Raw genomic sequence first — 12265 nt, forward strand, 5'->3', positions numbered from 1 at the left:
ACATTCCAAAAACATGCATGTCAGGCTGATTGGACGCTCTAAATTGTCCCTAGGTGTGAGTGTGGGCGTGGATGGTTGTTCGTCTCTGTGTGCCCTGCGATTGGCTGGCAACTGATTCAGGGTGTCCCCCGCCTACTGCCCGGAGATGGCTGGGATAGGCTCCAGCACCCCCCGCGACCTTAGTGAGGATCAAGCGGTTCGGAGAATGGATGGATGGATGGATGGATGGGTCTGATACCGACACTGGCTTGCCAATCACAAAGCTACAGTAATTCTCTATTTCGCTATCAGCATTCGAGTTCAACTACAGGCGAGAAAGCTGCTCTAAACAATGTGTTGACAGTTGGATGACTTTTAGAGAATCTAAATCGGTTTAGTCCTTAAACAGTGGAAACAGTAGGATATAAATTAGATAAAGGGGATTAAATGTGTCAAAGTAGAGTATTTGATGACATTTCATAAAATAAAGGTTACTCCTTTCCATATTCATTTCAGTATTCTGTCTTGTAAAAATGAAAAGCTCTTAAGTTAAAATGTGCCCATTTGGACTTGCAAATAGAACACTTATCGTCGTGATTATATTGTAATATATAATATTTTCTTTTTCTTCCTCAGTGGAAGCCGCGGTGGACCGTGGCCATGGTCCTCTCCCATGGGGTCCCCAATTGCTGTGTGTGCAGGCTCTCACGGTGCTGCTGCACCCAGAGCTTCATGCAGATGCTCTACGGCACAGCCTATAATTGTGTCCTGTTGCAGACAGCCCCTTGAGATGGGGTTTTCTGTCACCTGGATACCCAGCGTTGAGGGTTTTTTTTTTAGGTCATTATTCATTATGGTATATCTTTTGACTGCCAGTAGTATATGCGTAGGGGTCGTGTGTCTTAGGTCACTATGGGTCATTTCTTTCACTGTGTGTGAGCGTGCATGTATCCCCGTCAGCTAGTGGGTGGGTTAACTCATGTACACCACTTTTGAGTCACGTTTTTGAATGGAATGTGCTATATGTAATGTATTTTGATTGTTTGATGATGGTATCCCATTTTATTTTATACTGAAAAAAATGGTTTGAGCCTTCCTAAATTTTTGTAGTTTCATATTTTACTTGGATGACTACATTAGTGTATTTATTAATTAGTACTGTATTCAGCCAGGTGAGCTGGAGCTTATCGACTTTGGCTAAGTTAAGTGGAGAGGTACAGCCTGGACTCGTCACCAATCAATCACAGAGCACATATACAGTAAACATTCATTCACAGTAACATTCACATTCACACCTAAGGGCAAGTTAAGAGTCTTCAGTTAATCTAAGACACATACTTTGGGAATGTGGGAAGAACCCGGAGTACCCGGAGAAATGGGAAAATGCAATTTCCACATGGAGTCACGATTCGAAACCTGAATCTTACAACTGTGAGGCAGGCGAGCTCACCACCCGTACACTGTGCTGCCTAGTATTATTTATACTCTTTTAAAATTATTTTTCATTGTTATCTTTTTCAGTGCGTCTCACAGAGCTGCTAACTTAATTTTGTGTCACTGCCCAAGTGTATCGACATGACAATATCCTGTTCGCATTGAAAAAGATAATGCAGAGAAGTAGAGTCGATAATGCAGGAACCATCACTTTTTGATGGGGACTGTAAAACTTTGAGATGAGTACCTTGTTTTGTGTGATACAGTGGGCGGCTCTGCTGTGAGCATCAGGCACCTCTGCAGCGACTACACCTTTGTTCATGTCAAACACTTGAATGGAACGATTGGAAGCACATGCCAGAACAATGTCTGAGCCAGGAAAGTTATGGGAACTGCTACGAAGTCAAAACAAGCATGGGACTAAGTTAAAATGAAGGTGGAGAGGCTACATGATTTTAAAAAGTGTTTTTATCTGTTAATTTTGCATGTTATAGAGAGCTCAATACAAGATATCCCACCATTGTTGGTGGATTAATTAAATAGTATTGTTCAATCGAGGTTAGAAGGCAGACATTCCTGAAAAATGAAAGACAAAATAATCACAAAGTAAAACCAGCAGTGGAAGCTTCAGAGGCAGCAGTTTACATGGCTCAGATTCAAGGGGCGAGCTAACAAGTTCAGCAGCTAGATTCAATTTGTCCACCAAAACACTTGAGCCCCCACTTTCTGTCAGAAGAACGAAATGCGAAACCAAAGGATACAGGCGAAGAAATCATTGATAGCAGACAAGTCTGTTATATCAGCTCCTGAGGATGTTGAAAAGCAACCTGACAGTTTGACATAACTTCGCTGCTGATATCTGAAGTAAAAAAAAAAAAATAAATTAATAATAATAATAATGTTAAACAGTGCGCATACCTTTTTTTCTTTTTTCAAAATGAACACACGACAAAGAATGGTTACTGTTCAGTTGTTTTTCTAACCAGTCAATAGAGCTTCAAAAATGAATAAATCAGTGTAGCATAATCCATATATTGACACACAATAAAATTGTTTAAAAAGCATGATTGGCATTTTTCATGATGTCATATGAGAAAATGACCAAACCCAAAAAAATATGAACCCACCCAAGCTCACGTTACCTTTTGATGTCATCATGTGTGACATCCACATGGTACAAATACAAGTGGAGTGAGTCTCCCGATGCAAGAAGCAAAAACTTGTCAAGGTAATAAAACTGGGCAGCTTTGATAGGTTTAGAGAACATATTTTTCCCCTGAAAGAAAACAAGAAACAAGTGACATTCATATTCTTAAAATATACTGACAGACAAACTCAAAATTAAACACATTTCACAAAGAGTTCTCCTATGTAATATGATTATTTAATCTGTTTCGTTTGAGTCACACCATTGTAACCATGCAATGGTTGTTAGCTTGCTGTAAAATGAATTCTTTTTAAAATCCCTCAGTTGCTTGAGCAAATACAGTAACCACTGTCTTTGTCTCGAAGCTAGTAAAAAGCCCGTTTTGAGATTTTATGGACAGACAATCGAAAAATAAATCTTGCATGTTTGCTTAACTTAAACACATCTTCATTGAGTCTCTTGATTTCAACATAACTAAAGACGGCTTTATGAGCAAAAGACAGCATACTGTAGAACACCGGGCCTCTTTTTTTGTTTGCTTTTGTTCTTCATCTTTGATGCCATCAATCTTTTACGTGGAGATGGTGGAAAGAATCTTTTCCACGAAAAAAAAAACTGCGTTGAGTTTCTGTTCATGTCCTACAGTTGCTTTATTGTCAATGATGAATCGTCTGCACGTGAGGCTTTTTTTTGAATTGGCATGTGAGTGGTCAGGTTGAAATCGGGGTGGCTTTTGAAAGGAATGACATTGAAGACCACAAGTATCGGTGTTTTGAATGGTAATGAGACATTTTACCATGATAACAGCAGGCTCTGGGATGTCATGAGTCCAAAGTCGCAGAGTCTGGTCATGTGATGCACTTAACCAGCACTGCCTATTTAGGCTCCAGCTCACGCTGCTCACTGGCTTGTCGTGTCCTGGATGCAGACAAAGAGAGCCTTTCATAATCAGCTGGAAATAACCGTGTGTATTTGCAACATTTGCTCTTATGGAACTCCAGTAAGTTGTGGAGAGAGTGAGGATTTCAGCATCCCTCTGTAACCTCACATTGGTCATCGTATCTGTGCTGCCCCCTTTTGGTGCTTTCGGTATGGGATAGATCGTGCCGACACTAAAATCCTACTTCAGAAATCATCTGTAGTCAAAATTCCTCATCTACAAGGTTGACAGTTATCAGCGAGTCAGTAAATATCTGTGGAGTGTTTCAATTCAAGTCAAAGGTCCATTTCAAAGTTATGTGCAGTAGCCCAAAAAGGCTTTTCTCTTGATTCATTTGGTAATGACTCAAATTCTTCATTCTCCTTGACTTAATGTAAAATGAGTAAAACTTTGAGAATAGATGTATGTTGAATTACACTGGAATGTGAGCACTCTCTTGAGGCCAATTGGGAAAGATTAAAAAAAAAAAAACACTCGCGCCTAACCCGAGATCACACAGCGCAATCACTGTTCATATGATTGTGAAGCAACACCATACCTGTATAGACAGCTGGATTGCCATGAAGGGAAGACTTGTACATAAACACAGAGTTGTCACCAAGACCACACAGGAGTTGCTTTCCATCACCTGGGAGAAATGCAAAGACATGCAATCAATATGTATGATACATTTCAACAGATGATTATTTTGGGTAGGTCAGTACCAGGTTTTGAAAAATGTGGAGTACTGTACATCATGAAATGTTTAGAAGACATAACAGACTTTAATACACACCTGAATATTGGAGGCAATAAACTGGCTTGTTTGTAATACTTAGATGGACGCGAAGAACTGTCGGTGCTGCAGTGTCGTCTGGGTAATCTTTGAGGAATAAACCTCTAAATGAAAATTAGTAAGATTAGAAACAAGAAAACTACTGTCATTTCAATGCAGTTTTTTTTTTAAAGAATAATATAGAGCACTTACTTCTTCTTATTTGTCTTCATTGAAGACTGACTTTTCGGAGCTTTTTTGGGATGTGAAAATATAAGCTTTCTGTCATAAAAGTAGAAATGTTGTATAGTAATGGGTGCCACAATAAACGGGTGTGAATTGTGAAGATTCTCGGGGGTGTTGTGAACCATGAACGATTGTTCCCACCACCCCCAATTTAGGGCAAAGTAACGCAGCTTAATTTTAATTTATGAACAGACAGTTTTGATTATCTATCTTGTTTGGCTACCTTGGGGAGCTTGTGTATCCAGATGATTTCACCTTTGAGTGGAAGACAAGCGGCTGCTCCTTCACCCCCCCTGTGGAAAAATAGTTTATTTTTAAGAGGAACATAATTCTATCCTGAGAAATTCAGAAAAGAATTGAAAGCACACTTTCATCCCGATCTGCACCAATATGAAATCAGCTCTTCAGCTTTGCTGTGTCCGACCCCCCCAGGGAGTTTTCAGAAAACGTCAACAAACTGGCATACTTAATGTTCACTGTACAGTAAGTAATAGGGTGTCATAGTTTATACAAATTAGCGGAGAAGTATTAATTAAAAGCCACAAATTTGAGGGGTGAGCATTACAATGAGCTATTGTTTTCCAACAACGTTCCTGTCCAAAGCATAAAAATAAATGAATACGCAAGATATTCCATAACAATAATCATCTGGTTTAATGAGATGGAGCATTATCCATACTTTCTGCAATATACAAATGTAAATCTGAATGAAGAAAATAGACAAAATCCCTTCAACTGCCCCTCATTGGTCACTGAGAGAAGTTGGATGAGTGATTTGCTGTGTGTTCATTTGGGAACTAACAATTGAAGAATGAGAGGAATGATTTAAAGACCACTTTCAAAGTTTTTCTTTCAAATTAGCTAATCATAATAAAATAAAATAACAACATACTGTATATATAGAGAGAGAGAGTTACAGAGTTAAAAATTACCACAGTATTAGCCTTTAAATTTACAAGGGTTATTTATATGAAGGACTGGAAGGAAAAATAAATAAATCTATCAGTGTTATTTTGAAACAGTTCTTTCCTGGAAAACTTACTCAGTTGCCCAAACAATCTACTGCATCTGCGGGACGAAAAGTCATGAGTCATTAAGCTTTTTGGACCCACAGAAGTATATTAAATTCTGGGATTTTTAAGAAGTGACTGATTGTTAAATTATTGATTTAACAGTGATTCTGGCTATCTCTGGAAATGTTTTCTGAGACAAAGCCCAGGAGGAAATTCACACGGTGAAAGAAGTCCAAGAAAAAGACAAAGATAATAATTCAGGCTTCTAAAAATGTATAAATTACCGCATCTATATGACCCAATGTGTCCTTTACCAAAACTAATGGGTGTAACAGACTGAAATTCAGGGATCATGGTATGTAGATAAGAGTGCGATTTAATTATGAAACTTATTGTACAACGAATGTACAATATTACACATTAACGGGGGGCATTTCCTCAACATGTATATCTGTCTGTATTACTTGCACATCTCTCTGTCCTTTTTCTTCCCAGTATGAAGCATTAGAGCCATCTGCCCCCATTTCAAAATGAATGAAAGGAAATGATATCAAAAATAAATGAAATAGAATCATCTGAAAATGTAATTTTATTAAACAAATATGACCTGTAAAATATAGAATGAGACTGACTGTGACTCGTAGTGTCGGTGATCTCTCTCTATACAAAGCAACAAAGTGCAAGTTCTTCCCCCAAAACGTTTTAAAACAAAATAAGGCATTAATTTCAATTTCAGATTCACGTTATGCGTCATCCTTCTTTCTCACTCGGCTCTTTAAAAAGAGCTTCTGTAGCCTCGTTCCAGACTTATAATGGAACAATGTTTTCTTTTCCAAGATCCTGAGTGGTTTATGGTTTAATAGGCTTCAATTCTGCAGATAGTGTATACTTTTAGAATGCAGCGTGATTAAGGCCGCATTAGTCAGTAAATGCTTGTGGCTTTGGGTCTGACTTAGCATGCAGTACAGCTCGACAACATCTCCAGAGTGAGGCTCACAGCTCTTCTCCATGCAGCTGTAGGGACTCAGGATAATGTTGCCCTTTTCCACCGCTACCATCCATGAGAGCAACATAAAAACCACAAAGAACCACTGAACGCGCCCCCAGAGAACAGTGTACGCTGCTGCCAGAGCCTAATGATAACACCTGGGTCACAAATAGGCTTTGACCATGGAACCCATGACTGCACAAAGCAACCCCATTTGGATAATTAACACCCACATCTCGGTTACAATGTGTTTGCATCTGCTATTATATTTCAAGTACCTGTTAAAGTGCTGAAAGTACTCAAATTGAAGGGAGTTAGATAAGTAATTACCATCCCCTGCTGCGTGAAGGAAATACTGTTTTCCATTCTCTCAGATATAATGTGGGAGTTTGTGGAATAGACCTCGCAAGAACCAAAATAATTAATGAAATTTAAAGCATGTCCTTCTGCTAGTGGTTAGCGACTGAAGACAAAACATTGTCAGAAGCTTGCGAGTACTACACATCACGAACACGAGCATCAACTATCTGTTCCGAATCAACAAGAAGAATCAATTGGGAGTGCGAAAAAATTTGCACAAGCTCTCCGCTTAACTCTGTAAACAAGATCATGAATCAGGCACTAGCACAACATGAGAGGGGTGCACTATCGACTGCTAAAATTTGTACTACAGTGTCGCCATGGTATGACATGTCTGGCATCATAAGACGATGACACATCCTCACCTTTTTTCTTCAAATGATTGGGCTCCTTCTTCTTCAACTCGGCATTGAGGGGAGACTCCATCAGTGGCGGGGAACTGGAAACAAGGGAGGGGGTGAGACGGGGAAAAGAGTTCCTGGAATTGAATACTTATAAGCTTTTCCATTGCTGGATTATTAGTTGCTCTACCATAACATTGTTGACTCATCAAAAAATGTAATTCAGCAGACGCAATCAAGACTCCCGCTCGTCCATTGCAATTTTCCCCTTGAGTCAAATATTCAGAGGTTAAACATATCATACAGTTTTTCCTCATTAGGGTTATGGATGAGCTGGAGCCTGTCAGCAGATTTTTAGATGAGAGGTGGCATACATGCCGCCTCACATTGATTATAGACAAACAACCATTCACACCACAAATTTAGATTTTAAAGTGTCTATTGAAATTACAGAGAGAGCGAACAGTTGTTTGCCTCTCACTCTTTCTCTGTATATATTTTATTTATATATTTACATGGACGAAATTTCAAGATTACCTTGGAAATATTGAAAAGCCTTGACTCCCTGCCTGGATTCTCTCCACATCACCCAGACAGAACTCCAACAGGCCCACACAGGGAGTAAACAAAGAGCTCACTAAAAACAGCATCTGTGTGGCAGGAGTTCAACAATTGTCAAGGTAATGGTGATCATCTGTTAGATTAGATTGTGAAATCAGACACATTTATTTTAGAACTTTAGACAAGTCATTGCTTTCTTCTGGGCAGGAATAAAATGGAAAACCCCAAACTCAACAATGCAATACAATATTGCCAAGAGCAATAGAAGTGAAGAGCAATCACGCAATCCTCTACTTTGCAAAGTTACTGAAATGTATTTTTTAAGTGCAAAACCCATGAAGAGATTATTTAGGTTTATGAGACAAAACTAAATAAAAACTTCCCTCAATATACGGATGACAGACTTTAATTGGTAAAGCAGTAAGGCACACATTTAAAGTTTATACTTAAGTTTTTACGTGATAGCAACCACATTTTAATTTTGGGAAAGGTCTGACTCAAACAGTCTGTAGCATGGTAAAACGAGGAAACCGCAGTAGACGTGCATCGTGTGTTGTCTACACAATAACCTAAATAATGAGGAAAGTTGAGGGACCACTGCTACGCTGGCATTGCATGATTAATCAAATTAAACTTTGTCCAAATCACATCTCAAAGGACATCAATGATTATGAGAAAAAGCATGAACTATGGAAAAATGTAGCAATGCCATTTGATTATTTGAGGTATACTCACAGAGTTGTTAGGCGTGTCAGAGAAGACCCAAGACCCAGCCATTGCGATGCTCAAATTGGGGTAGTCTAGAATCAGTTGAAATGCAATATTTTATGATGTCCTGCTTTCTACAAAATACTGAGGGGGGGTTTCCCCCCCAATGGGGTTTTTGGGCAGCACAAAAACAAAAGGCACCATACCTGTGAAATGTAGAACAGACACTAGCTCTGATGTAGCCAGATCGACTACATACAGACCATCTGTGCTTCCAACGCATAACCAGCTCTTGTCCCTAGAAAGGTAGAAAAACTTTGACACGAGTTGCACCTTAACAAGGTATCTTGGTGTGAGATGTCAACACTAAAATGGTCTAAAGATGAATCTGAATGTGTTTTAAAGTGTGGTTTGCAAGATACATGTATACAGTACAATACATCCCACGTAAAATAAAGATTTTTAGCATCCATCTGCTTGCAGTGGTCCAAATCCAGACAGATTAAGTCAAACACAGCAAATCTCCATCTGTTTATTTCAGACCGTAAATCTCGCACACTAATGACGTATGGCAAGACTGTAATTAAACATAATGAAGGAAAGGTATTCTGCAATATCATTACTGTATATCATTATAATCATGTTTTTGTAATGTGGGAGGAGGCGAGAGAAAAAGCCCTGTTCTGGGATCTAAACCCGGGATAATTTAACTGCGTTGGCCATGTTGTCCACTATAAATTAATGTTTTAGACCATTTATCCTCAATTTGGTAGCGGGTGAGCTGGAGCATATCCCAGTTGACTTTGTGGGAGACATGGAGTGAAAACAACCATTCATACTCACATTCAAAGATATGGAAAATGTTGAGTCTTCAATTAAACTAACCGTCAGGTTTTTAGAATGTTGGAGAAATCCCACGCAAGCACAAAGAGAACGTGAAAACACAGAGGAGGGCCTGACCCGAGACTTAAGCCCAGAAAACAGACAATAAAATACTGAACTAATTTAAATGTCCCTGTAAGTAAAGCACAACAGGTCATGTCGAGGCGATGGAAGGATGACTGATAGATGGGTCGATATTTGTTCCACTTACCTTTTCTCTGCATCAATGTTGTCATGACATGAGCCGATAGAAACGATTTTGAGGACAGGTTTTGAAATGTCCACTTCTGATGACTTTTCTCCCACTCCTAAAAGAGATCATGAAATGCAGCATTAAAGTAAGTAGGCTTATCAAACTACTTAGTGCTATCACCTGTACTCCATGGCTAGGATCTCACCCGCTTGATGTCTTTGTTCATTTTTGTGAAGGTCGATTTTGGTCACTAGCTGACCAGAAAAGTCAGCATGGAGAGAAAAACACCAAACCTAAAGCAGACAGAAAATAATTGGTCACACGCAGCATGGAACTACTTTTTGTGAAGGTCATTTTGGTGCTGTCAGTGCTGGCTGTAACAACCTGTCCATCAGCGGAGCCGGTGATGATGTGCCTATTTTCCTTCATGAAGAACACACTGAGCAGCGGAGAAGCTGAACAATAAGAGTTTGGTTAAACGCATCAAACAATGAAAAAGCTTTGATCTGTTTTATTTTTAAATGTCATACCTGACAGTACAAAAGATTGGTAGAAAACTGTTTCAGTTTGTAGATCCCATACCTAAAAGATTGTGTTGTACAGTTCTGACCCAAAAATATTTAATGTGTGATAATACATCATTCAGAATGTTAACTCCGTACCTTGAATGTTCGGTCCTCTGACGTGGTGACAAGAATGTTTTTATCCCACGTGCAAAACTCTGCTGATGTTACAGGTCCCAAGTGGCCAGTTAATGTCGAGATTGTTTCCTCTTTCTGATGAGAAAAACAGTCATACAGTGTTGGCTTCCCATTTGTGTCCACTGTGCATTAACATTTGCATCTGCATATCAGAGTTCAAATCCTAAACATGAATTTAGACATGGCAAAATAAATACCTCTAAACTGAGAATATATGCAGTGGCTCCAGAGCATGCAGCCACTTTCTCATCAGACAAGCAGAAGGAAAGATGGACCACTTCACCTGGTAAACTTCCGATAACTGTCCCAGCTGCAATTTGACCTTTGGCAAAATTCAGTTAGCAACATGAGCTCATTATGATGCAGTACAGTTGTACACCAATGCAAAGTAAAACCACAATATGTGGCCTGTTCAATGAATACTTTCTGACATTATCAATCACAACTCAACTGTCTTATCATAAAAGCAAATAGATTCATTTCACTTGTTCCTAGATGTCTAGTTTGTATGGATTTACATGAACCGACTTTCTCTTTCTGTACCTTGGTTCACTCTTCTCTGGCACACTTCCACATTCCAAACGATAATGTAATCGGCAGATGCAGAACAGAGAAGGACAGGTGAGTTCTTTTTCCCAAAAGTCATGGAGGTGATTTCACTGTGATGGCCCGTGAACAGCAAGGCCTGTGGAGACACAGAAAAACTCTTGCGTGATTCATGCCATTGTGGTGTCCCACTATCTTTACTGTACTCTTTTTTAAATCTTGCAACGCACTGGCTTCAAAATACAGTCCCATTTTTTCCACTTAATGTATAATAGCACAGGAAATGATAAGGAAACAATATAGCTTGCAGTGCATGGCCGAAAGAACAGTGTGGACTATATGTTAGCATATGTGCCACACTGTTCTGAGTTTTTGGGTTTCAATTTCGGTTCTGGTCTTCCTGTGTGCAGTTTGCATGTTGTCCTTGGACTTGCGCATGTAGACACACACACACACACACACACCTACACACACACACACATTAAATACACTATGAATTACATTCTCGACATAGAGGGAGACACGTCATAAACATGCAAATCTTGGGTGACAAACCTTTTGCCCAACGTCCGCATTACTGTACATGAGAATATCCTTGCCATTCTGAGGGATGCACGTGTAACAGTAACTATAAGCGAGTTGCTGGTACGATAGAAGTTTGTCACAAGTCAATTTGAATCTTTCAACTATCATTTTCCTTCTCCTCGGCAAACCACAAACCCGCCTTCGCCTTCACTTGTTAACATAACATGATAGCAATTCAAATGATTGTCACTTATTCAGTATCTCGTCTGAATTACTCTAAAAACATTACGCATTCTCAACAGAATACGTTTGGTCAAACTAATGATTATTTTCCTCAACGTGATGAACGTCTCGTATTGACAAACGTTTACGGTTGCTCGGAGACCGGCTGCAACGCTTTGGTAGAGATTGTCTATTGAATGATGTGTTCATCTCTTTCATTATGATGTAAACCGTAGTGAAAATCGTTTCAGAGTGGGACGTGTTCTTTTTTGAGTCAGGAGACCCTTTAGTGTTTGCACCACAACCGTCAACCACTAGATGACAGTCAATCTTAATTTGTGATTGCGAAAACAATCATTTGAAAACGTGTAATCAAGGCAAACAGATACAGTATAAACAAATAAAACAATTAAAAATGTGACTGTAATGAGACTCAGATAATCTATATAAAATATAAATGAAATATTGTTATCAAATGCAACCCTGTGCTGTTCATGATGGTGATATATAAAGATGTCTTGCAGACGTGTATGTGTCAAGTCGAGTCAATTTTATTTGAATATCCCTTAGTCACAGCCAAGTTAGGAATTCGTACATTTAAATGAATACAGTTAGAATGGAGGAGGAAGAAGCGGGGAAAAGAAAGGTAATTAGTTATTAGCATTTATTCCCAAAAGGCTCAACTGAGACACTGTGTTGTTTTCCAAAAAAAATTCAAGTCAGTT

General features: G+C 39.1%; 1 protein-coding gene across 1 annotated transcript in view; it reads right to left on the reverse strand.

Annotated features, from left to right (window-relative positions):
* Positions 1-11486, reverse strand: part of wdr27 (WD repeat domain 27) — a 32038-nt gene extending 20552 nt beyond the window's left edge. The window contains exons 1-20 of the mRNA XM_086122474.1: positions 11349-11486; positions 10791-10932; positions 10445-10569; positions 10209-10322; positions 10077-10128; positions 9931-10001; positions 9752-9839; positions 9565-9661; positions 8678-8769; positions 8499-8563; positions 7740-7852; positions 7227-7300; positions 4724-4793; positions 4468-4536; positions 4276-4379; positions 4039-4128; positions 3357-3478; positions 2556-2689; positions 2175-2272; positions 1661-1782 (exon numbers count right to left, since the gene is read on the reverse strand). Of these exons, the coding sequence (XP_085978600.1) occupies positions 1661-1782; positions 2175-2272; positions 2556-2689; positions 3357-3478; positions 4039-4128; positions 4276-4379; positions 4468-4536; positions 4724-4793; positions 7227-7300; positions 7740-7852; positions 8499-8563; positions 8678-8769; positions 9565-9661; positions 9752-9839; positions 9931-10001; positions 10077-10128; positions 10209-10322; positions 10445-10569; positions 10791-10932; positions 11349-11486 (1980 nt within the window). The remainder of the gene's footprint in view (positions 1-1660; positions 1783-2174; positions 2273-2555; positions 2690-3356; positions 3479-4038; positions 4129-4275; positions 4380-4467; positions 4537-4723; positions 4794-7226; positions 7301-7739; positions 7853-8498; positions 8564-8677; positions 8770-9564; positions 9662-9751; positions 9840-9930; positions 10002-10076; positions 10129-10208; positions 10323-10444; positions 10570-10790; positions 10933-11348) is intronic.
* Between the last annotated feature and the right edge of the window lie 779 nt (positions 11487-12265).

This window comes from Hippocampus guttulatus, chromosome 10 (assembly GCF_054856545.1).
Source record: "Hippocampus guttulatus isolate MCC_2025c chromosome 10, RoL_Hgut_1.0, whole genome shotgun sequence".
Taxonomy (NCBI): domain Eukaryota; kingdom Metazoa; phylum Chordata; class Actinopteri; order Syngnathiformes; family Syngnathidae; genus Hippocampus; species Hippocampus guttulatus.